The sequence below is a fragment of the Oryx dammah genome, unplaced genomic scaffold (assembly GCF_014754425.2).
Source record: "Oryx dammah isolate SB20612 unplaced genomic scaffold, SCBI_Odam_1.1 HiC_scaffold_13, whole genome shotgun sequence".
Taxonomy (NCBI): Eukaryota; Metazoa; Chordata; class Mammalia; order Artiodactyla; family Bovidae; genus Oryx; species Oryx dammah.
The window spans coordinates 18,233,353-18,260,199 of NW_024070197.1; the positions used below are offsets into that span (position 1 = coordinate 18,233,353).

At 38.4% G+C, this 26,847-nt stretch overlaps 1 protein-coding gene across 8 annotated transcripts in view; it reads left to right on the forward strand.

The window, feature by feature from the left end:
• Positions 1-400: 400 nt before the first annotated feature.
• ZNF382 (zinc finger protein 382) overlaps positions 401-26,847 on the forward strand; it is a 34,818-nt gene continuing 8,371 nt past the window's right edge. Inside the window, exons 1-4 of one of the 8 annotated variants that reach the window (XM_040252958.1) lie at positions 401-3,123; positions 6,056-6,128; positions 8,380-8,546; positions 8,825-8,920. In XM_040252958.1, the coding sequence (XP_040108892.1) occupies positions 8,396-8,546; positions 8,825-8,920 (247 nt within the window). In that variant the 5' untranslated portion in view covers positions 401-3,123; positions 6,056-6,128; positions 8,380-8,395. Of the gene's footprint in view, positions 3,345-6,055; positions 6,129-8,379; positions 8,547-8,824; positions 8,921-26,847 lie in introns of all 8 variants that reach the window. The other 7 variants (XM_040252954.1, XM_040252960.1, XM_040252956.1 and 4 more) reach the window with 7 other exon arrangements.

Below are 26,847 nucleotides of genomic sequence, written 5' to 3' on the forward strand. Positions count from 1 at the left end.
AGTTTCGTTTACATAGATTAGGGGAACATTGTCTAAGTTTAACGTACTGTTTTGTCAAGTCAGTTCTGAGCCATTAGGCGGAACTGACTTGAAGACAGAGTCTGGGATAAATGCATAGTATAAGTATATTAACATAGCTTAAGACAAACATTTCCATAAGAAAAGTGCATTGGTTAACTCAAGATTTGAGAAAAGATCACTTCAGCTGGAACCAGGTGTCATTATGGCAACACAGTATTTTAAGAGAAACCTCTTTTTAAATTTGTATAGAGAAGGGAAAAAAATATATATCACTTGTTTGTTTCCTCCTGCCCCTTAAGAGAAGGATAAAAAATGTCTGACACTTGCAGCCTGTTTTTTCCATTTGGAGACCCCTGCCCTTCTGCCTGTTACCCTCTCAGAACCAGATAGTAAATATGTTAGACTTTGTGAGCCAAAAGACAAAATCAAGGATATTATGTAGATGCTAATATAAAAAGAGAGAAAACAAATTTCCCCAGAATGTTTTCACCGAATTCTAAACTTTATTTGTGAACGTTGAAATCTGAATTTTCTGTAATTTTCATGTCATGAAATATTGTCCTTTTGATATGCTTTCAGTGACAGAAAAATGTTAAAAACTAGTCTTAGTTCACAGGCCATACAAAAAAATAGGCTACAAGCTGGATTTGGCTTACAGGGTCATGGTTTGCTGACCTCTGTTCAAGACTCAGACCATTATATAGTACTGACTCTCAGTTTACACAATTATGTGACTCAGAAAAAAATGATGGCAAATCTTATACAAGAACTTGTTGGTACCACATAAATCTCCTAAACCTTTGGTAAAGGTCTGCCCTTCAAAGAGATGTCTCTGTACATATCCCCAATAATATTCTTGGTGGTGGTTTAGTCACTAAGTTGTGTCCAACTCTTTGTAGCCTGCCAGGCTCCTCTGTCCATGGGATTCTCCAGGCAAGAATACTGGAGTGGGTTGCCATTTCCTTCTCCAGGGGATGATAATATTCTTAAAGGCCTCCAAAACAGAAGACCGTTTTTACTGAAGACTGTTACTGAAATCAAATCTCCTTCCTTGCCATTTCCCCATTCATGTCTTTGAATAAAATCTAAAGTATCTAATGTGTAATTCTGCCTAAGCATTGGTCTCTTCCTTAACAAATCACCATGTAACGGAGGACTTTCTGTGTCATAAATCTATTCAGGCAAAAAGAGCACATGGGCAAGGTGCTGGTGAGTAGTTATACAAAAGTTAACTGTAGGAAGGGCATTTGATGAGGAACTGGGAAAGAAGGGGATCCATCTTCATGGTACTAATAACTATCATTAACTAAGAAGAGAAAGCCTGGAGACCAGGTAAATGGATTGGTCACTATTTGGCAGGGCATTTAATTCATTCCATGAAACAAAAAGCTCAAAAATGACCTCTAGCTTGGATTTGAGACGTGTGACTGCAACACTTATTTTCCTTTCACGGCTCTTCTTTTACAATACAGCAAAACTTGGAGGAGAAAGGGAATCATGACATACCAGGCCTTTCATACCAAGACAGGTTAAATAACACAATCTTCATTGCTAGCAAGCCTTCATCATCAGTGTTCAATATACCCAATGGAAGGATGAGAAAGACTGGAATACTGCTGACCCTTCCCTGTATCATAAAGAAAAATCAGTTGACTGTAGCCTAGGACCAGAATCTCTTTCTATGTTCACCGAAATTTCCTGTCGACAAAGCTATGAAAATACTGTATGTCTGCAGTATGCAGCTTGCCACCACAGAGCTTCCAAGAGGAATCTTTGGAAGCAGAAATCTTACTCTCGATGCCTTAATATCATGATTTCCCAGAACCCTGCTTTAGGGGTAATTCCAGCTCTAAAATCGTCCTAACAAAGACATAAAAGTGTGGGGTTTTTGTTTTTGTTTTTTTTTTAGTTTCAACCTTCATTCTACCTTTCAATATACTGAAGACCCAGAATGCTATTTTTTGTGCAGCTAGCATTCTGGTGTAACGTGGCTCTAAAAAGTGAAAACACAGGCAAATGAAAGAAAACCCAGAATTCCAACAAATTCCAAGAAAACCATGGAATTGACAATTAGTGCCAACACAGGCTACACTTAATGTACTGAATGCCTGTGTATCAAGCTCTTAAGCTAGACAATAGAGTCAGGGTACATTGATGAAGGCAACAGGGGCCATGCTTTAAAACTGAGGGTCTCCGTGGTTAACAAGGGCCTGAGTCTTAACAGGAACAGACAGTCACACAGGGATCTTGTCTACGGATTCCTCAACGCTAGAACTACAAAAATGAAGCTCTACCCTACTAAAAGTGAAAAAGACCCATTAGGCCAGTTTTTGTTTTGTTTTTTAAATAAAGGTCATGGTAGCTTGATGTTTATTTATGTGTCTGCGCAGGTTCTTATTTGTAGCTTGTGGGAACTACTTTTCTGACCGGGGATCAAGCCCCGCCCCCTGCACTGGGAGCCTGAAAATCTTAGCAACTGGGCCACCTGGGAAGTCCTTAGGAGAGATCAGACTCTAGCCTAATAGTGCTGTCAAATGGCTACTTAGTCACAGTATATAACGCCTCACAGTCGCCACCGACCAAGGTTATTAATAAGGCCCCGCCCACATTCTTAGGCGCTCAACCTGGACCAGTCAGAGGCTCCGCACCCTCACACGCTCGCTCTTGCTCTTTCTCTTAGCACTTATAACCGCATCTTACGCTGACGCAGTCACACAGTCACACCCACAATCACCTTCCTCAGCAGGTGACTTGCAAAGCCTAAGACTCCCGCCTCTACCTGCCGCATCCGTGCCTGGGAAACTTCAGGACTCCAGCCGTGAGCTCTTCCTGCATCCGGACCCGAGTCACTGCCACTCACCACTAGGCAAACTATGACTACAAGGCTAGGGGGAAATGAACCAGAGGACGAAGTGCATTCGTGCCCTCAGGCCCTGTGAGAAACGTAGTCCAACCCGGAAAAGCGGACCCTGGCAGAAACATCAAGCGCCGGCAGCCCAGACCTCGCCACTGCTAACCCGCCGCCGCGTGGATTCCTGGGAGCGCCAGCCAGTTCGGGAGTGCGCAGGCGCAGACGACTGAGCCTTGGCTGGGGTGAGGTTGGTAGGTCCTAGGGGCCCAGAGGAGGGGGCGCGAATTGGGAGTTCCGGCCCAGGAGAGCGACTAGGGAAGCGGTACCTGATGAGGAGCCTAGGGGGGAAGCCGGGAGTCCACACCGGGCCTGTAATTATGAGGACGGAACCGGAACCGGGCCCTTGGTAAACCAGACACTCAGACCTGTGAGAGCGCGGCCTCGGGCGTGGCTTGTGGGCGTGACCCTGAAGGTGACAATCTTGTGTGACCTGGAGCGAGTTTTGCGAAGGGAAATTTTTGTCTCTTTTGACCCCGAGGGAGTTCCATCGCGAGGAGCAGGGCCTCACACAGCGGGCGTGTGGGTAGCAAATGGAGGCGACCGCCTGTACCCAACCTGCAGCGTTTTGGATGCGTGCTGCTGCTCTGTGCAGTGTTGCGGTTGACTGTGTGTAAAACTGAATGAGTCTCGTTGCTGCGTGTGGATTCCTCTGCATGTGCCTCTCTTCCGATTAGGTGTGAGTCGTGTTTGAGACCGCAGGTGACCATGGAGAGGGGAAATGATTTGTGATGTGATTTTGTGACTTTGCCTGTAATTATTATGTGCTGTCAGAGATTGTGAATGATTCGCGGGTGCCTGTGCTATGGTGCTTTTCTGAAATGATAGAATTGAACTCTGCGTGTGTTTGTAACCTACTGTTACTGTTTTGTGATAGTTTTTTTGATTGGGAAACTCTGACCACTAGTTAGATAGGTAAAGATTTGATTATCTGAATAGAGATCCTTAAGCTTGCCTCCAAAATTGTAACTCGGTAGCAACTGAGCAAATAAAATAGAAGTATAAGTACTGGAAAGGGAGAAGTAAGATTTCATAATTCCCAGAGTAAGGGAAGGTTCAACAGGGAGGCACTCATTATTCGTTCAGTCGTGTCCAACTCTGTGACTCCATGGAGTGTAGCCGGTCAGGCTTCTCTGTCCATGGGATTCTCCAGGCAAGAATACCGGAGTGGGTAGCCATTCCTGTCGCTAGGGGATCTTCCCGACGCAGGGATCGAACCCAGGCCTCCTGCACTGCAGGCGGATTCTTTCCTGTCTGAGCCATAAGGAGCTTCCCGGGTGGCACAGTGGTAAAGAATCTGTCTGCCAATGCAGGAGACCCAAGAGATGGGGATTCCATCCCTGCGTTGGGAAGATCCTCTGGAGAAGGAAATGGCAGCCCACTCCAGTATTCTTGCTAGGAAAATTCCATGGACAGAGGAACCTGGCGGGCTACAGTCCATGAAGTCACAGAGTTGCACACTACTGAGCACACACTAGCAGCACTTTCAACAGTGATATATGAATAAGGTTTCCTGTTTCTGGATGAAATCTATGGCAAGGTCAATAGCCTCTTCAGGCATTCCATGATATAAAAGTATTAGGTATACTTTTAATCGTAAGGCCAATCTCATTTTAGTAATTAAAATATTATTTTGCTAATTAAAACATTCACTGTAACAATCAGTGCATCAGACTTCATTAAGCAAAATATTCTCCTCTCTGCCTGGAAACCTACAAAGTGGAAAGATCAATTTCTATAGCTATACCTGTATTACTAAAAAGTATTGTTCAGTAGTTAATACTTTAACTACTGTTAATAAGTTACTAATAAATAATGGTTAATTTTCAATAATTATGCTAATTAGAATGTACAAGTGAATCAATAAAGAGATGAAGTAGAGAAATTAAATAGAAAATTCAAATATTCTCAAGTATGAGAAATTAAATAGAAAATCCAATTATCCTCAAGTATGTAGGGATATGTAATAATGATAGAGATGGCATTTCACATCAACTGAGAAAATATGGATTCTTTAGTACATAGTATTGCTAAAGAATACATATAGGGAAGAAATCGTCACAAGGCAAAAACATTTTAATAGTCACATGAGCAGCTAGAAATTATTTTCAACTTAAAATAGGTAAAAGGTTAATTTATTAAATTGAAAAAGGAGATCATGTCAACCAACTAGAAAATAAACACCACCATGAGAAAAACAAATATACTATAAGATGTCTTCACAGAAAAGAAAAGGAGCTTATTCTCATATAAGAAATATGTGAATTAGACATATATATCCTGGAAAAGGAAATGGCAACCCACTCCAGTAGTCTTGCCTGGAAAATTCCATGGACTGAGTACCCTGGTAGGCTATAGTCCATGGGGTTGCTCAGACACAACTGAGCGACTTCACTTTCGCTTTCATACATATATATATCTGATAGGCAGAGATTAAAATCATTTTCAGCTGCATTCATTAGGATTTGTGGAGGTGTTCTCATGCACTGCTGATGACAATGTAAACTGGTAGGAAGTCCATGAAAACGATTTGGAAATATGTGATAAATTTGTCTCTCATAGGAGACATTAGGTGGAGCTGCAGAGGGAAAAAAACAATATTCCTTCTCTCCAAGCTACAACAGATTCCCCAGAATCTCTTCTCCTTCACCAGGAGATTAGGTTTCTGGGATTGATAAGGGAACATTTCAGTTCAGTTCAGTCGCTCAGTTGTGTCCGACTCTTTCTGACCCCATGAATCGCAGCACGCCACGCTTCCTTGTCCATTACCAACTCCCAGAGTTCACTCAGATTCATGTCCATTGATGCCATCCAGCCATCTCATCCTCTGTCGTCCCCTTCTCCTCCTGCCCCCAATCCCTCCCAGCATCAGAGTCTTTTCCAATGAGTCAGCTCTTCACATGAGGTGGCCAGCGTACTGGAGTTTCAGCTTCAGCATCATTCCCTCCATAAGGGAACAGGGTTGGTCTATTTCCCTACTAACCTCTGTCCTGGATTTGTGTGGGGTACACAGTGAGCAAGTGCCAAAATTGAAAATAGATGCTGATTTAACTGAGTTATTCTGAGAGATCTAAGTCAAATCTGGTTTCACATGGCTCCTGTATCTTCCCATCTTTGCCTTCTCAGGACTCTTCCCTTTTCCAAAGAAGAGCACAAAAGAGAAGGCTCATCTCCTGCAAACATCAAAGCCATGCTTCAGGTGAGATGATGTTTCCTCTCTTTCTGAAATAACTTGTTTTTAGGTTATGTGAACATTTGCTTCCCTATCCTTAAATTTTCTGGATATTGGGATTTACTTCCATCAAACTGGTTTCCAGTAGGGCAAGCAAGTGGCCTACATACAAAATTTAAGAGGGACTCTCAGGGCTGTCCAGCCCTAAATTTTGTGCCCATGTGTCTCACCTGCTTCACCCTAGTTACAGCCCTATTCCCAGTTTCTCTCATTTCAACAGGATAGACTTCAGCCTTCCCCAAATGCACTTTCTAGCTGTAGCCCATGTTCACATACTGATTGGATGTATCATTCATTATCTCCTTTCATAGTCTTCTCATGAAAGTACTGCTGGAACAGAAATGTATTACCTTGATTTAAATGGGAATATATTACTTGAATGAATCTATCTTGTGTAGACACTGATTGGAGATCTAGATTTATAAGAAGTCAAGGAGCAGACATGCAAAATCTTGATAATTTCCACTGACCTAGGTTTTGCAATGGTATGGTGGGAGGTAAAATTAATAGGTCACATTATTATTTTGTGATTAGATTTCCTGTTTTGTAAGGTTTTTAAGATAGGGATTTGCTTGCAAGCTTATATAGAAAACTGAAATTTCACATTCCTCTCTGATCTTTCTGTTTTATCCATGTTTGTCAGCAATTCCTACAAACTGTGCCCCACCAGTGAAAAACCTTTCTGTACTTCAGTGCTGTTATAGATGTATTCTTATCTTATTATTTTCTTCTAATTTTTATATGTGGGTGCAGGAGAAGAAGATGCATGTGTTCATTCACTCTTGAGATAACAGTCTACTCTTGAATCAAAGGTGGTACTTTCTCTTCTTCCCATATTTTTCTTTCAGAAAAATTCCTCTTTATCTACCAATCTTTAAAATGCCATTCTGGATTTTCCCCAGATGCCAACTGGTTCTGTTCTCCTCTGTGTCTCTTTTTGTGTATGTACAATCACATTCACTCCAAAGGTTATACTGATGTGATTCTAGTGACCCTCAGATACTGCTCTCCATCCTAGACCTTTATCCAGAGTATCAGAATCGTAAATCCAGCCTCCAACAGCTATCACTGCCTGTATGTTCCATAGACATTTCGAGGACACAACCTGGGTTTACCTCATTATCACCTCTGGTCCAGCTTATTCTTTCTCCTGCTTCCCATTTCCTTTTTCTAGTCTCAGCACCTATCCACTTGCTATGCAGATGACCTAAGAGCTATACCTCTCTCTTTTTCTACTCTATAAGTAATTGATGACCGATTCTATTGAAACTTACCATGGAACAAACAATTGTCTCCTGTCTAGACCATTAATACCACTTTAATCTCAGACAGACCTCCAACAGTGGGTACTTGTCTTTCCCACCTAACACACTTCAGGCTTTCTCTAGTGTTCAAGAATATTGCCTCTAAAGTACAAGTTTTTTCACATATGTGCTGACTTAACATTTCTTTGTTTTTAATTCTCCATAAAGCAGTAGATCCAAAGTAGGGCATGTGTTACAAAAGACATGTGTACAAAATGTACAAGACAGTATACTGAAAAGGAGGAAGATACTAGTAGTTTACATTCAAGAACATTAATTGTTAACAGTGTGGATTGCTATTAATGCCAACTAATGATTTATATGTTGGGAGTGTACCTAGAGCATTTTAAAGACTACTACTCTGTAGGGAAAAAAATCCAGTATTATTACATAAATATGCCTACTACTTTGCTCCATAAACTTTTTTCTTCTTAAGCCCAAAGATTCTTTCCTAACATACTGTACTTTTCGCTATTTACTAACTGGTTTTACTCTCCCAATGAATTTTAAAAGCCCACTGACATGTAGTGCTACAAAATAAATTCATTGTGAGTACAAAATCTTTATGTCTTCAGTGAAATCTTAGAATCCAGAATCTTAGAATACTCTATAGTATTTTCCCTTATACATATTTCTGTCATCACATCTGTAATGTCTATTGAGTATAAATATTTATGCATATGCCTCTCTTTTAGCCTGTAACTTCTTATGAGCAAAGTCAAGGTTTTATTTGTTTCACTGCATCAAGCAACCAATCACATTCAAGGCAAAGAGCATGATCTCATATATTTTTAGCGTGAGATAATAGGTAAATACAATTGAATGTATTTCCAGAGAGAATTTTCTACAGTACAAAACACAAGAAAACCAGGTCTGACCACTGAACATGGTCTCCAGTGTCTGGTTCTCACTAGTTCCAATTACCTTAGGATGAACTGGAGTATGCCCTTACAGGGATCAGTTTCATTCAAGGATGTGACTGTGGACTTCACCCGGGAGGAGTGGCAGCAACTGGACCCTGCTCAGAAGGCCCTCTACAGAGATGTCATGTTGGAAAACTATTGTCATCTCATCTCTGTGGGTAAGGAAAATTCCTTACATGTTTCAGTGTTATGCATCTCCTTTCAAGAATTTCTGAAACATGTGGAACTTTGAATTTCAAAGATCAGAGGTGATGAATGATCTCTTTTTGTTAATAGAAAGCATGATTATGTCCCCACTTGCCTAGTGCAAGGTATTAACTTTGTGAGGACATTAATAGCCTTGTCTAATAGCCACCTTGAAGCTGTATCTTTCTCTTCCTTCAATAGTTTTAAAGCCCAACAGCTTCTTAGACCAAGTCTTATTTTTTATTATCAGGGTTTCACATGACTAAGCCTGATATGATCTGCAAATTGGAACAAGGGAAAGAACTATGGACAACAGAGAAAATTTTTCAAAGTCAGAGTTACCTAGGTGAGTCTGTATAATGTCCAGTGGACTCAGGTAGTTGATATCTGTGACTATTTTTGGAGATCTGTATTTTTTAATTGTGGTAAAATATATATAAAATTTACCATCTTAACCATTTTTAAGCATAGTATTAAGTACTTGTACATAGTTACGCAACCATCACCATTATCCATCTCCAGAACCCTTCATTTGTCAGAAGTAAAACTGTACCCATTAAACAATAACTCCCTATTACTCCCCACCACTAGCCCCCGACAATCAATATTTTACTTTCTGTCTCTATGAATTTGACTGTGGTAGATACCTCATATAAGTGAAATTATATGGTATTTGTCCTTTTTGTGACTAGTTTATTTCACTTAACATAATGTCCCCAAGTTTCATCCATGGTATAGTATGTATCAGGCTTTTCTTCCTTTTGAAGGCTGAGTGATATTAAATTATAGATGCATGTGACATTTGCTTATCCATTCATCTCTCAGTGAACGCTTGGGTTGCTTCCACGTTTTGGCTACTGTGATTAATGCTACTATGAATATGGGTGTACAAATATCTGTTTGAGTCATTGCTTTCAGTTCTTTTGGGTATATACCCAAAAGTAGAATTGCTGGATCATTTGGTAATTTATGTCTGATGTTTAGAGGAATTGCCATACTGTTTTCCACAGTGACTACACCATTTTACATTCTCATCAACAAGCCACAAGGGTTCCAGTTTCTCTGCATCCTTATCAACAATTATTATTTTCTTTTTTTCCTGATAGTAGCCATCTCATTTAGGAATGTATTTTTAAAGGCGTAAGATCTCTGAAGTACCTACCTATATATGGCTGACTTCTATGCCTCTAAAATCTAAATTTTTTTAATATTAATCTCTACATAAATCCTTGTGTGACTTATGAGCTATTGGCTGCTAGTTTTTTACTGAGAATCCACTCCATGCTTTGTAGATATAATGTCCATAGAGATCTTAAGTGTAAAGTTCTTTGTATTCTGACAGAAGTGGAAACCCATGTGTCACACTGTAATTAAGATAAAGGGCACTCCTACTAACCTGTTAAGTTCCATCAGGCCTCTTCCATGGCAGTCCCTCCCCAGGATAATCGCTACTGGGATTTCTACCAACACAGATTAGTTCTGTCTATTCTGGACTTTTTTCATGTATACTTTTTATTTATTTATTTTTTTTCATGTATACTTTTTAAAAAATATATTTACTTTATTGAAATGTAGTTGACTTGCAATGTTTCTTCCCTGGGTTGGGAAGATCCCTACGGCTACCCACTCCAGTATTCTGGCCTAAGAGAATTCCATGGACTGTATAGTCCATGGGGTCGCAAAGAGTGGGACATGATTGAGAGACTTTCACATTCACTTTTACAATCTTTCAAGTGCACAGCAAGGTAATTCAGTTATACAAATACACATGTATTATTTTTGAAGTTATTTTCCATCATAGATTATTACAAGATATTGACTATAGTTCACTCTGCTATACAGAGACCTTTGTTGCTTGTTGCATACCTATTTTTTAATTAGAAACCTAGATTCTATTCGTACTAAGTCAAACAAGTGGAATCAAAATGTCATAATTTTTTTAGTTAGGCAAAAATTCATAAGTTTTCTAAAATATATATTTTATACATATATATGTATACAAAAGTTTTCTACTACACTTGATTTTGAGAAAAACATCAAAAAAATGAAGAGATGGAGAAATTGGAGAACATAAATGAAAAGGAAGCACTGAATATGAAATAGAAAAAGTGGAACAAACTAGATAAAAGTAAAAGATCATCATATAGTCCAGTTGTTTTTAAATATGACTGCTCATTAGAAACATATCTGGAGCTCTGGACAAAAAGAGCAATACCTGAACATTTGTACTTTTCAAAAAATTTCAAGGTAATTCCAATACGCATCTGGATTTTAAAAAGTGATTACAGGTTTTTCTATTTGGTCCTAGTTCCGGGGATACAGAGTTCTATTATTTTTGACTAGTTGTTGACCAATCATGATACAATGGTATTAAGTGACAGTTACATAATCACAAAGTAAAAGATGTTTATCAGTTTCACAATCAATAGCCAGACAAAAAATAAAAGCTAATTACAATTGCAAACCATAATGGGAACATGATTAACTTAACAATCTAAAATAACTACATACAATTTTGGGGGGGGGTCAATCAAAGTGATGTGATGGGTGGAAGTGCAGACATGCACATGTTTTCATCCACGCAGTCAGTATATGTCTCTTGGTTGGTGCATTTAATACATTTACATTTAAGGTAATTATCAATATGTATGATCCTATTACCATTTTCTCAGTTGTTTCGGGTTTTTCTGTAGGTCTTTTCCTTCTCTTAGGTTTCCTGCCTAAAGAAGTTCCTTTTGCCTTAGTTGTAAAGCTGGTTTGGTGGTGCTGAATTCTCTTAAACTTTTGCTTGTCTGGAAAACTTTTGATTTCTCTGTCAAATATGGAGAGTCTTGCTGTGTAGAGTAATCTTGGTTGTAGGTTCTTACCTTTCATCACTTTAAATATATCATGCCATTCCCTTCTGGGATATAGAGTTTCTGTTGAGAAATCAGCTGATAGCCTGATGGGAGTTCCCTTGTATATTATTTGTCATTTTTCCCGTGTTTCTTTTAATATTTTATCTCTGTCTTTAATTTTTTTCAGTTTGATTACTGTATGTCTCGGTGTGTTCCTCCTTGGGTTTATCCTTCCTGTGACTCTGTGCTTCCTGGATTTGGTTGACTATTTCCTTTCCTGTGTTTGGGAAGTTTTCAGCTATTACCTCTTCAAATATTTTCTCAGGTCCTTTCTTTCTCTCTTCTCCTTCTGGGACCCCTATAATGTGAATGTTGGTACATTTAATGTTGTTCTAGAAGTCTCTTAGGCTGTCTTCATTTCTTTTCATTCTTTTTTTCTGTATTCTGCTCTCTGGCAGTGATTTCCACCATTCTGTCCTCCAGGTCATTTATCCGTTCTTCTGCGTCAGTTATTTTGCTATTGATTCTTTCTAGTGTATTATTCATCTCTGTTTGTCTGTTCTTCAGTTCTTCTAGGTCTTTGTTATACATTTCTTGTATCTTCTCAATCTTTGCCTCCATTCTTTTCCCAAGATCCTGGATCATCATATAATTAATCTGAATTCTTTTTCTGGAAGGTTGCCTATCTCCACTTCATTTACTTGTATTTCTGGGAATTTATCTTGTCACTTCATCTGGGACAAAACTTTCTGCTTTTTCATCATGGTTAACTTTCTGTAATTTGGTTTCTATTTTAGCCACTGTGAGACTGTGCTTCTTGATTCTTTGTCTGCTCCCTGATGGATGAGGCTAAGAGGCTTGTGTATGCTTGTTGACGGGAGGGACTTGGATGGAAAAAATTGGTTCTTGCTCTGATGGGCAGAGCCTTGCTCAATAAAGCTTTAATCCAATTATTTGCTGATGAGTGGGGTTGCATCCCTCCCTGGTAGTTGTTTGGCCTGAGGCAATCCAGCGCAGGATCTACTGGCTCTATGATAGGCTTAGTGGCAAACTCCAAGAGGGTTTATGCCAAGGGAGACCTTCCAGTGCCCCCGTCCCTGTGATGAGCCCCTGCCGACCCACACCCCCACAGGTGGCCCTCCAACACTAGCAGGTAGTTTTGGTTCAGTCTCCTGTGTGATCACTGCTCCTCTCCTCTGGGTCTTGGTGCTCGTGAAATTTCGTTTGTGCCCTCTAAGACAAGTTTCTGTTTCTCTCAGTCCTCTGGAAAGCCTATAATCAAATCCCTCTGGCCCTCAACGCCAGATTCCCTGGGGATTCTCAGTCCCTCTGTTGGATCCCCAGGCTAGGAAGCCTGATGTGTGGGGTTCAGAACCTTCACAATAATGTGAGAACTTCTTTGGTATTATCGTTCTCCAGTCTGTGGGTCACCCAACCAGCAGGTATGGGATTTGATTTTATCATGATTGCGTACCCCCTACTGTCTTGCTGTGGCTTCTTTGTCTTTGGACCTGGTGTATCTTTTCTTACTGGGTTCCACTGTCCTCCTGTTAATGGTAGTCGCTAGTTGCAATTTTGGTTCTCTTGCTGGAGGAAATGAGCGCACATCCTTCTACTTCACCATCTTGAACCAGACCCATGTCTACTTTCTTTCACTCAGCTTAATGTCTGAGGTATTAATACATGTTTCAGTATTTATATTAAAATAGCTTATTTAAGTTGCAGAATAGTATTCAGTTGTATGGAGATATTAGTTTGTTTATACATCTATTGATAGACATTTGAAATGTTCCAGTTTGGGGCTATTATGTTTTTGTGCTTGGCCATGCTGTGTGGCATGTGGATATTAATTCCCTGACCAGGGATCAAACCCACTCCCCCTGTAGTGGAAGTGTGGAATCTTAACTACTGGACCACCAAGGTCCCTAGGTCTATTATGAATAAAGCTACTGTGAACATTCTTGTAAAAATATTTGTGTGAACATATGTTTTTATTTCTGCTTAGTAAACACCTATTAGACGGTATTGTTCATTCGTAAGGCAGGTTTATATATCACATTGTAGAAACTGTCAGTTTTTGAAAGTTATCATACCATTTTAAATGTTTACCAGCAATCTATGAGAATTTTGATTGCTCCCACATTCTCCTCTACATTTTGATGTTATCAATATTTTCATTTTGGTCATTCTGAAATATCATTCTGTTAAGAATAGTAGTATATCTTAGCAGTTTCAATTTAGATTTCTTTTATGACTAATGATGTTAAGAACTTTTCCAAGTGCTTTTTATATCTTCAGACATATCTGTTCAGATGTTTTACTCATCTTTTATTGGGTTATGTATTTTTTCCTTGAGTAGTAGGAATTCTTTACATATTCTGAATATGTCTTTTATTTGATACACGTATTACAAATATTTCCTCTAGAATGTGGCTTGCCTACTCATTTTAATAGTCTTTCAATAGGAGCAAATTTTTAATTGCAATGAAGTCCAGTTTATAGTTTTTTTCTTTTATCATTACTTCTTTGATCTCTCAAATATTTGCTTCCCCCTAGGTTATGAAGATAATTTCCTGTATTTTCTTCTAAAAATGTTATGTATATTTTGCTTTTTTAAAATTAGTTCTGTGACCCATCTCATGTTAAGTTTTATTTATAGTATGAGGTAAGGGTTAAGAGTCTGTTTGCTTCCATTTGTTGCATCACTTGTAGAATTAAATTGCTAAAAAAATAAAATAAAAATAATAATAAGTTAAATTGCTCTGATGATCTTATCAGAAATTAATTGTATTTGTGTCAGTCCATTTCTAGAGTATTTTTTCCTTTGATAAAATTTAAGTCCTAGTATTAATAGGACTTAATGATTAATTTGGTTATTATAGTTTTATAATAAGTCTTGATGTCAGAATTAGTCCTCTTAACTTCCTCCTTTTTAAAAAATTGTTTTGGCTATTCAAAGTCATTTTCATTTTCTTTTTCAATTACATTTTAGAATCAACTTCTTGATTTTTAAAATAAATATGCTGGGATTTTTATTCGTGAGAACAAACATCTTGTTAGCAATATTGAGTCTCACAGTCTCTCATAATACTATATCTTAATCTTTTAGTTACCTTCTCTAATCCTATAAGCAGTGTTTTATTATTTTTACTATGAAGCTCTTACACATATTTTATTAAGTTTATCTCTAAACTTTTAATATTTTTTATGCTATTGTAAATAGTGAGCTTTTAAAATTTTCTTTATCCAGGCTTTTGTTAATATGAATAGCCACAACTGACTTTTAGATATTGACTTTGTATACTTGTATTGATGGCATTAAATTTTATTGTTGTTACTGTTGTCCATTGTTTGTTTTGGTATTTTTTTTACATTTTCTACATATGAAGTAGGCCTTCTGGAAATATATTTCACTTCTACATTTGCATACTTTTTTGTTTTCATTTCTTTTTCTTACCCTGATGTACTGACTATGACCTATAGTACAATGTTGAATAGAGGTAGCGAGAGTGAGCATTCTTTGCAGTTCACTAAATTTAGAAGGGAGACATTTAATATTTCATTCTTAAGCTTAATATTAACTTTAGATTTTTCATAAGTGCTCTTTGTTATATTCTGGGAGTTCTTTTCCTAGTTTTTGGACAATTTTAATTATGAATGGATGTTGATCTTAATAAATGCTTTTTCAGCTTCTGTTGATTTATTTCTTTTTTAATCTGTTACTGTATATAATTATATTGATTAATTTGAATTTTAAACCAACCTTTGGCTCCTGGGATGAACCCCAGTTGGACAAGATGAACTATTCATCTTATAGATTGCTGAAGTTGGTTTGCTAATATTTTAGAAAGCTTTAGTGCATGATTTTACCAAGGACAGTGGTTTATAGTTTTATTGTAATGTCATCGAAAAGTTGTATCCAGAAATGTGTCAGCCATATCAGACTGGGGGTGTTTCACCTTCATCTATTTTCTTATGGAACTTTTGTAAGCTTGGCATCGTTGCTTCCTTAATGTCTGAGGAACCATTTGGGCCTGCATTTTTATAACTGAAGACTTCTGCTTCTAGTCCTGAGGAAGTAACAGAGTCTAGAATTATACTCCTACAGGAAAAAACTAGAAAACTGAACAAAACTACTAAACAACAAGTACCACAGGCCTGGATTCCTGAGAGAAGGGAAATAAATGAGATTCACCGTACCTCATTCTAGGCTTTGACATGGTGGTAACATCCAGACTGTAGTGCAGAGAGAGGAATCCAAAAAGAACCTGGCAATTTCACTGACTTAAGGGACCAACATTGGCATTCAAGGAAATTGAGGTGGCTAGAATTTGCAGGACACACTTCCCAAAAAGAGAGAGCTATGCAGAGAAAGAGTTCCCCAAATGTGGAGAAGGTTCCTCTTGAGTCTTTGGCTAAAGATAAGTCTGCATGTATGTAGGTGAAACCCCATGAAAGCAGGCAAAGACATGTTCTAAGGAAAATACAGTTACCACAGTGTTGTGAGACAAACAATTCTCATAGCCTCTTGCACCAGAAATCATTTTATTTCCCTTCAGCCAGAGGGGAGAGAACATGTTAATATATAGGACATTAGGTAGACCCTAGAAAAGTCAGACCTAACAAATGTGGCCTGATTAGCCATAGATTAGAGACTACAAGATTTGTCATAAAAGAGCTTATATAAAAGCATCAAAAGCATTAGGACTTCCCTGCTGGCTCAGTGGTAAAGAGTCCACCTGCCAATGCAGGAGACATAGGTTGGATTCCTGATCCAGGAAGATCCCAAATGCCACAGAGCAACTAGCTTGAGCGCCACAACTATTGAGCCTGTGCTCTAGAGCTGGGAGTTGCAACTGCTGTAGCTCTCACACCCTAGAGCCTATGTTCTGCAGCAACAGAAGCCACCACAATGAAAAGCCCACATACCTCAACTAGAGAATAACCCCTGCTTACTGCAACTAGAGAAGAGCCCATGTAGCAACAAAGACCTAGCACAGCCAAAAATAAATAACTGAAAGTATATATTTTTAAAAAAAGCATCAAAAGGATTAAACTAATGCAAAAATAACTTGTCTGTTGGTTCCTCCAAGGAGATGCTGAGATGGAGTTGGGAGTGGAATGGATTTTTTAGAAGTGACATCCATGAAAAATAAAGGGGAGAAGTAAGAAACAGCCAGCAGACCATGGTATAGACATGTGGAAACAAAGGAGACTGAGAAGTGAGAGCCTCAGACCATTATGCAGATCTGACAAAGGCTCAATTAATCTAAGTCCTCTGAAGCAAAAATTGTTCATCAGAGGGATCCTCGTGGACAGAAATGGCCACTCTCTAGTACCTGCTCAGTATTCATCACTGGGTATGGATTCTCTGGGGACACCCTGACTTGGTTCAAAACCTAAAGAGCATCCTGAAGGTGCTAACAGTTCTTGCACATGAATGGTAAGTTCTTTTTGAAGGGATGTCCTAGTGGTGTAACTATGGATGCCACAGAATGCCAAAAAAACACCTAAATTAAAAAACCCAGCATTCTTTATAAAAGTACAACCATATCTTAAACTCAACAAGATTAAATTGATAATGTCTGATGACCAATCAAAAATTATTAAACATATGAAGAAGCAGGAAAATATGACCCATAAACAAGAAACAAATCATTCAATAGGGAAAAACTCAATAAAAACAGACCTAAAAATGGTAGAAGTAATAGAATTTGTAGACAAGGATATTAAAACACCATTATGAATGACTTGAGTATTATAAAGAATGTAAAGCAAGAATGAATATAATGAGGCAAGATAGCAAACACTGAAATAAAGCCAAATGAAACTTCTAAAGATGACTATATTGTATCTGAAGTGAATAAGAAGACCCAACTATGTCCTGTATATTAAAATATAAAGACGCGGGTAGGGGAAACAAAAAATGATGAAAAAACAGAAACTTTATGGTTTCGTGATTGCCCTGTGTGGGGATAATTATCCCTAAGAAAAAGAAATGAAAAAGGCAAAATGGTTGTCTGAGGAGACCTTACGAATAGCTGAGAAAAGAAGAGAAGCTAAAAGCAAAGAGGAAAAGGAAAGATATAACCATCTTAATGCAGAGTTCCAAAGAATACCAAGGAGAGAGATGAAAGCCCTCCTCAATGATAAATGCAAAGAAATAGAGGAAAACAATACAATGGGAAAGACTACAGATCTCTTCAAGAAAATCAGATACACCAAGGGAATATTTCATGCAAAGATGGGCACAATAAAGGACAGAAATGGTATGGACTTAACAGAAGCAGAAGATATTATGAAGAGGTGGCAAGAAAACACAGAAGAACTGTACGAAAAAGGTCTTAATAATCCAGATAACCACGATGATGTGATCACTTACCTAGAGCCAGACATCCTGGAATGAGAAGTCAAGTGGGCCTTAGGAAACATCACTATGAACAAAGCTAGTGGAGGTGATGGAATTCCAGTTGAGCTATTTCAAATCCTAAAAGATGATGCTGTGAAAGGGCTGCACTCAATATGCCAGCAAATAGGGAAATCTCAGCTGTGGCCACAGGACTGGAAAAGGTCAATTTTCATTCCAATCCCAAAGGCAATGCCAAAGAATGTTCAAACTACCACACAATTGTACTCATCTCACATGCTAGCAAAATAATCCTCAAAATTCTCCATGCTAGGTTTCAACAGTAAGTGAACCGAGAACTTCCAGATGTTCAAGCTGGATTTAAAAAAGGCAGAGGAACCAGAGATCAAATTGTCAACATCCACTGGATCATAGAAAAAGCAAAAGAATTCCAGAAAAACATCTACTTCTGCTTTATTGACTACACTAAAGCCTTTGACTGTGTGGATCACAACAGACTGTGGAAAATTCTTCAAGAGATGGGAATACCAGACCACCTTACCTGCCTCCTGAGAAATCTGTATGCTGGTCAAGAAGCAACAGTTAGAACCAGACATGGAAAAACGGACAGGTTACAATATTGGAAAGGAGTATATCAAGGCTGTATCTTGTTACCTTGTGTATTTAACTTATGTGCAGAGTACATCATGTGAGGGCTTCTCTTGTGGTTCAGGTGGTAAGAATCCACCTGCAATGCAGGAGACCTCGGTTTGATCCCTGGGTTTTGAAGATCCCCTGGAGAAGGGAAAGACTACCCACTCCAGTATTCTGGCCTGGAGAATTCCATGGACTGTATATGTTATAGTCCATGGGGTCATAAAGAGTTGGACATGACTGAGCAACTTTCACTTTCACATCATGGGAAATGCTGGGCTGGATGAAGCACAAGCTGGAATCAAGATTTCTGGGAGAAATACCAATAACCTCAGATATGCAAATGACACCACCCTTATGGCAGAAACCAAAGAACTAAAGAGCATCTTGATGAAGGTGAAAGAGGGGAGTGAAAAAAACTGGCTTAAAACTCAACATTCAAAAAACCAAGATCATGGCATCCAGTCTTATCACTTCATGACAAATAGGGAAACAATGGAAACAGGGACAGACTTTATTTTCTTGGACTTCAAATCACTACAGATGGTGACTGCATCCATGAAATTAAAAGACACTTGCTCCTTGGAAGAAAAGGTATGACCAACTTAGACAGCATGTTAAAAAGCAGAGACATTACTTCGCTGATAAATGTCCATCTAGTCAAAGCTATGGTTTTTCCAGTAGTCATGTGGAGAAGGCAATGGCAGCCCACTCCAGCACTCTTGCCTGGAAAATCCCATGGATGGAGGAGCCTGGTGGGCCGCAGTCCATGGGGTTGCTCAGAGTTGGACACGACTGAGCGACTTCACTTTCACTTTTCACTTTCATGCATTGGAGAAGGAAATGGCAACCCACTCCAGTGTTCTTGCCTGGAGAATCCCAGGGACGGAGGAGCCTCATGGGCTGCTGTCTGTGGGGTTGCACAGAGTCGGACATGATTGAAGCGACTTACAGCAGCAGCAGCAGCATGTATAGATGTGAGAGTTGGATCATAAAGAAAGTGGAGTGCCAAAGAATTGATGCTTTTGAACTGTGGTGTTGGAGAAGTCTCTTGAGAGTCCCTTGGACACAAAGGAGATTAAACCAGTCAATCCTAAAGGAAATTAGTCCTGAATATTCATTGGAAGGACTGATGCTGAAGCTGAAGCTCCAATACTTTAGCCATCTGATGTGAAGAACTGACTCCTTAGAAAAGACTCTGATGCTGGGAAAGATTGAAGGCAGGAGGTGAAGGGGATGACAGAGGATGCGATGTTTGGATGGCATCACCAACTTGATGGACATAAGTTTGAGCAAGCTCCAGGAGTTGGTGATGGACAGGGAAGACTGGCGTGCTGCAGTCCATGGGATCACAAAGAGTTGGACACTACTGACTGTATGGGGATGAAATCATCCTCCCCCCTCCCCCCACCCACTCAAAATATGTGACAGATGTCAGGACTGAAATCTAACATAATGAAGCTTTCTAGGGAGAGCAGGGCAGAGAAGGCAATGGCAACCCACTCCAGTACTCTTGCCTGGAAAATCCCATGAACGGAGGAGCCTGGAAGGTTGCAGTCCATGGGGTTGCTGAGGGTCGGACACAACTGAGTGACTTCACTTTCACTTTTCATGCATTGGAGAAGGAAATGGCAACCCACTCCAGTGTTCTTGCCTGGAGAATCCCAGGGACGGGGGAGCCTGGTGGGCTGCCATCTATGGGGTTGCACAGAGTCAGACACAATTGAAACAACTTAGCCGCAGCAGCAGGGAGAGCAGGGAGGATTCCCAAGCTGGTCCTAAAATGGCTTGAGAGAGCAAGGAAGGGTGTCTGTCTTTGGTGTTTACTGTGATTACGGAGGTGGTCAGGTCGGGCTTCTACACATGGTCTAGAGCTTACATGGTTTAAACTTCTTGCCAGCACCAATAGAAAGCATGCAAGCTCCCTTATTGGCTTGCCCAGGTGTGGGGCAAGAGGGGACAAAAAGGGAGTGGGTCTAGGAATTTGTCAGTCATAAGATATCAAAAACAGAATGACTCTGTTACACATGCAAACACTAAGAAGAAAATGGGAGTGGCTCTAGATCAAAGTAGATTTCAGAACATGGAATATTACAGTGATAAAGCAGAACGCTTCATCAGAAATCATAACAATTCCAACAGCTTCAAAATCCTTCAGTTTTTCTCAGCTTTTTATCATTTTCACTACCTAAAGTGTCTTTTTAGAGATTTTCTTTCTAATTGTCCTCTCTATGAAATTTTAATAGTCTATGTTGTGATCACAGTAGAATTTATCTAGAAATCAAAAAGCATTTCTCTAAATTCCCCAAATATTTGGAATTTAATCACATTTCCAAATAACCCATGAATCAAGGAGGAAATCCTAAGGTAAATTAGAAGGTATTATGAACTGAATGATAATTAAAACAACATCAAAATCTGTGAGATGTAATTATAGCAGCATTAAAAACTTTTTATCGCTTTAAATCAGGGCCTCCTGAAACGGGGTTAAATTGTCACCTGAAGTAACTAGAAAAAGAAAAGAAATTTAAACTCAAAAGTTAGTAAGAGGAAAAAACTGACTAAAGCAAAAATCAATGAGATACATAACAGAAGAAGAATAGAGGAAATAAGTGAAGCTAAATGCTGATGCATTAAATTAATAAAATTAATAAACCATACATTTTATTTTCTTGGGCTCTACACTCAGTGCAGATGGTGACTGCAGCCGTGAAAATAAAAAGATACTCGCTCCATGAAAGAAAATCTATGATAAAAGCTAGACAGTATATTAAAAAGCAGAGATATCACTTTGCTGACAGAGGTCCATATGGTCATAGCTATGGCTTTTACAGTAGTCACCTGTGGATGTGAGAGTTTGACTATAAAGAAGGCTGAGCACCAAAGAATTTATGCTTCTCAACTGTGGTGCTGCAGAAGACTCTTGAGAGTACCTTGGACAGCAAGGAGATCAAACCAGTCAATCCTCAAGGAAATCAACCCTGAATGTTCACTGGAAGGACTGATGCTAAAGCTGAAGCTCCAATTCTTTGGCCACCTGAGGCAAAGAGCTAACTCATTGGGAAAGATGCTGGGAAAGATTGAGGGCATGAGAAGAAGGGGGTGACAGAGGATGAGATGGTTGGATTGCATCACCAACTCAATGGACATGAGTTTGAGCAAACTCAGGAGACAGTGATGGACAGGGAATCCTGGCATGCTGCAGTCCAAAACAGTTAGGGTATTCCCTAATAATTTTATTCCAACCAATGGAGTAGGGGAGAACACTTCCCAACTTACTTTATAAGACCAGTATTATTTATATTCAAAGGTACTATAAGTATAGAAAACTACACACCAACATCCTTTGTGAAGTAAGATATAAAAATCCTTAATATAGGGATTTTTATAATAATTTATATAATGTTAATATTATAAAGTTTAATATATTACTCTAAAGCTGAATCTAGCAATATTTTAAAAGGATGATATCTCATGACCAAAAGGAGTTTGTCCAAGGAAAGTAAAGTTTATTTGGTATTCAAAAATCAAGCTATATAATTCACCATGTAAAGGTAAAAAGAGGTTAAAAAAAGAAAACCACATAATTATCTCATTAAATGCAGAAAAATAATAAAATTCAATTTCTGTTTATTATAAATCTTTTTTTAGCAATCTAAGGGAATTTACTCAACTTCATAAAGAATATCTTTGAAAAACTTACAGCTGCCATCACATTCAATAGTGAAAGATTGAATGCTTGTCCTCTAATAAGAGCAAAATCAAAGAAAGGATGTCCATTATCACAAATTCTGTTAGACAGTGTGGGACACAAGTCAGTACAATAAGACAAGAAAAAGAAGTTAAAGGCTATAGATTAGAAAGGGAACTGTCTTCCTTTGTAAGTGACATGTTTGTGTACATAGTAAATCCTAAGGAATCTAAAAGAAAAGAACTGTTAGAACTAGTAAGTGAATTTAGCAAGTTGGTCATATTTTAGACCAAATTTTGGAAAATTTTGGTCTGAACTTATACAGTTTTTTTCCTGCTATATTCTCAGTTATATTTTAAATAATTTCATCCCACCCTCTAATTCACTAAGGATTTTAAAAATTCATTCACTTTGAGTAATTTCTGTTAGTCTGACTTCCAGTGTACTGATTCTTTATTCCCTTATATTTATTTGTTATTAAACCCATCCAGTGAATCTTACATTTCAGATATTGTGTTTTTTTTTTTCAGTTTGCATTTCCTTATTTCTCCTGAATATTTCATCTCTTCACCGTTATTTTCATCTTTTCTTATAGACTTGTAAACATATTTATCTATTTAGCTATTTTAAATATATAAATTATTTTAAATTTAGCTATTTTAAAATTTCTTCTAATTTCAGCATAGGGTCTGACTGCCTTTTATTCTCCATTTTCCTGTTTCTTCTCAGGAAAACTTTAGGTAACATGTTGTGAAGATGTTAGATCATTTTTCTTCTTCTGAGAGTTGATGACTTTTAATCTTATCAGTTCAGTTCAATTGCTCAGTCACATCCAGCTCTTTGCAAACCCATGGACCATAGCACCGCAGGCTTCCCTGTCCATCACCAACTGCCAGAGCTTGCTCAAACTCATGTCTATTCAGTTGGTGATGCCATCCAACCATCTCATCCTCTGTCATCCCCTTCACCTCCTGCCTTCAATCTTTCCCAGCATCAGGGTCTTTTCTAAGGAGTCAGTTCTTCACATCAGGTGGCCAAAGTATTGGAGCTTCAACATCAGTCCTTCCAATAAATATTCAGGACTGACTTCCTTTAAGATTGACTGGTTTGATCTCCTTGGTGTCCAAGGGACTCTCAAGAGTCTTCTCCAACACCACAGTTCAAAAGCATCAGTTCTTTGGCACTTTGCTTTCTTTATGGTCCAACTCTCACATCTATACATGACTACTGGGAAAACCATAGCTTTGATTAGATGGACATTTATCAGCAAAGTAGTGTCTGCTTTTTAATATGCTGTCTAAATTGGTCATAGCTTTTCTTCTAAGGAGCAAGCATATTTTAATTTCATGGTTGCAGTCAACATATGCATTGATTTTGGAGCCCAAGAAAATAAAGTCTGTCCCTGTTTCCATTGTTTCCCTATCTATTTGCCATGAAGAGATGGTACCAGATGCCATGATCATAGTTTTCTGAATGTTGAGTTTTAAGCCAGTTTTTTCACTCCCCTCTTTTACCTTCATCAAGAGACTCTTTAGCTCTTCTTTGCTTTCTGCCATAACGGTGGTGTCATCTGCATATCTGAGGTTATTGATATATCTCCTGGCAATCTTGATTCCAGCTTGTGCTTCATCCAGTCCTTCATTCACATAATGTATTCTGCATATAAGTTAAATAAGCAAGGTAACAATATACAGTCTTGAAGTACGCCTTTCCCAATTTGGAAGCAGTCCATTGTTCCATGTCTGTTTCTAACTGTTGCTTCATGACCTGCACACAGGTCATGTGTGCTGATTGACACTATTGATTTCTCAATAGTCAGGTTAGTGGTCTGGTATTACCATCTCTTTAAGAATTTTCCCATCCACACAGTCAAAGCCTTTAGCATAGTCAAGGAAGCAGATGTTTTTCTGGAATTCGCTTGCTTTTTCTATGAACCAACTTATGTTGACAATTTGATCTCTGGTTCTTCTGCCTTTTCTAAATCTAGATTGAACATCTGGAGGCTCTTGGTTCATGTACTTTTGAAGCCTCACTTGGAGAATTTTGAGCATTACTTTGTTTGTGTGTGAGATAAGTGCAGTTGTGTAGTAGTTTGAATATTCTTTGGCATTGCCTTTCTTTGGGATTGGAATGAAAACTGATCTTTTCCAGTCCTGTGGCCACTGCTGAGATTTCCGTATTTGCTGGCATATTGAGTGCAGCACTTTCACAGCATCATCTTTTAGGATTTGAAATAGCTTAGCTGGAATTCCATTACCTCCACTAACTTTGTTCATAGTGATGCTTCCTAAGACCCACTTGATATTGCATTCCAGGTAGTCTGGCTCTAGGTGAGTGATCACACCATTGTGGTTATCTGGGTTATTAAGATCTTTTTTGAATAGTTCTTCTGTGTATTCTTGCCACCTCTTCTTAATATCCTCTGCTTTATTAGATCCATACCATTTCTGTCCTTTATTGTGCCCATCTTTGCATGAAATGTTCCCTTGGTATCTCTAGTTAAGTTACTGGAGGCTCACATGAATTATTTTGTCAGGTTGCTTTTAAGTTGTTTGAAAAGTGAAAGTCACTCAGTCATGTTGGACTCTTTGTGCCCCCATTAACTATACAGTCCATGGAATTCTCCAGGCCAGAATACTGGAATGGGTAGCCATTCCCTCTTCCAGGGGATCTTCCCAGCCCAGGGATCGAACCCAGGTCTTCCCCATTATAAAGTGAAAGTGAAGTCGCTCAGTCGTGTCCGACTCTTTGTGACCCCATGGACTGTAGCCCACCAGGCTCCTCCATCCTTGGAATTTTCTAGGCGAGAGTACTGGAGTGGGTTGCCATTTCCTTCCCCATTATAGGCCGGTTCTTTTATCAGCTGAGCCACCAGGGAAGCTCTTTAAATGTTTAGGTCATGTTTATTTCCATTTCAGTTTTGCCTTTAGTTTTATGTTATTGCTCTTAAGTCCTCAGATACAGCCTTTATTCCTAATACATGGCCATTATGGGATTTCAATAGAAAGACTGAAGTTTTAATCAGATTCTTCTAACTTGGCACAGGACTGGAACTATTAATAAAATCTATTTTTGTAGAGTTGAGTTAACTGCTGAAATCTTTGCTTGATTCTTACGGTGTTCCAGCTTTCTTTTCCCTTTCTGCTCTTTGTAGTCTTACCCTGTGGAAATGAAGTTAACCAACATTTTGTGGAGGGGTCTATGCTAATGTTGGGGCTTCCCTTCTATGTTTTCTTCTTTCTTGGATTCTGTCCTCAGTTTACAGCCACTCTGCTACTCCTGAACTCTGATGTCTTATTTTTCAGCACATGATGACTCCTACTTTCTATTTCTATTTCTACTTGAGATCTGTCCCCTGTGTGCTGCATGAACTGCCAGAATATACAGTGGAAGACCTGGATAAATGTAGATCTTATTGCAGTAGGGTTTCTTTCTTTCAAAGTTTGTATCCATTCCAGTTTCTGCCTGCTTTTGATCATTCTTTAGTGCCTTCAAGGAAGTTAGTCTTTTATAATTGGTCCATAGTTATCACTGTTATCAGTTGGAAGGTTCTTTTGATACAGACTTCTTTGCTGTTACCAGAATCTGAATGTCTAAATCAGCAGTTCTCAAACTTTTTAGTCTTAGGTCTTATTTATACTCTTAAGAATTAAAAGGACTTTGTGCATGTTTGTATACCCTATTCAAAATTAAAACAAAAATTTAAAATATTCATTTATTTCATTTAAAAAGAACAGTATAAAAATAACAAACTAATGTTGATGTAAAAATCATATTTTTTACCAAAAAAAATCTTTTCCAAAAGAAAAAAATGAGCAAAGGGACATTGTTAGATGATTGAAGTTTATTTAATATCTTGCTGAACAGAAGATAGCTGATTTTCACATCTGATTCTACATTTAGTCTGTTGCAATATGTTATTTTAATTGAAATATGTGGAGAAAATCTTCCTTCGTGCATTTATGTAGTTTGACAGAGAAATTTTAAAAATCTTTTTAGATTGTCATGGGTATTCTAAATTAATACCACACCCAAGCTTAATTGGTAGTTCCTAAACAGTACCATTTAACAACTGGTTATTTCTAAACAGTTAGTTGCAATATAAAATCTGAAATTATAACAATGAACTTTGGTGTAGACTATTACATAAAATTCAGTGGTCTATTTAAATATTTTCCCCATGCATTGTTTTGTAATACTATATATTGGTCATCTGGAAAGTAACGGTTCACTGGTATATACAGGTCTGCCAAATTTTTACATCTTTCCATATACCGTATTTTTTAAAAACCTCAAACCCACATGTGTTAGTATTACCAGGAATTTCATTACAAAGTCTTTTAAGTATTGGTAAATTGATGAGCAAGCCATAGCAAATACAAGCTTTCCTACATAATTACTTATACTTAAAAGCTTGAACTTTATCATAGGTAACAAGTATTGGCAGGTGTTTTCTTTGAATAGACAGGTTCGCATTGTTCAAGAAAATGTCTACCAGATACCCACAACTGAATAATAGTCAGTGTTTTTTCAAGTAAAACTGCTGTTCCACAAATTGTAGATACTCAGTTCTCAACTCAAATAATTATACCAGCACTTTTCCTCACAAAATATGATTGGCCCTTGAACAATACACATTTGAACTGTGCAGATCCACTTATATGCAACTTTTCTCAACAGCAAATTCTATATGATTACAGGGTCCACAGTTGGCTGAATCCACAGATGTAGAACTGTGGGTTTGG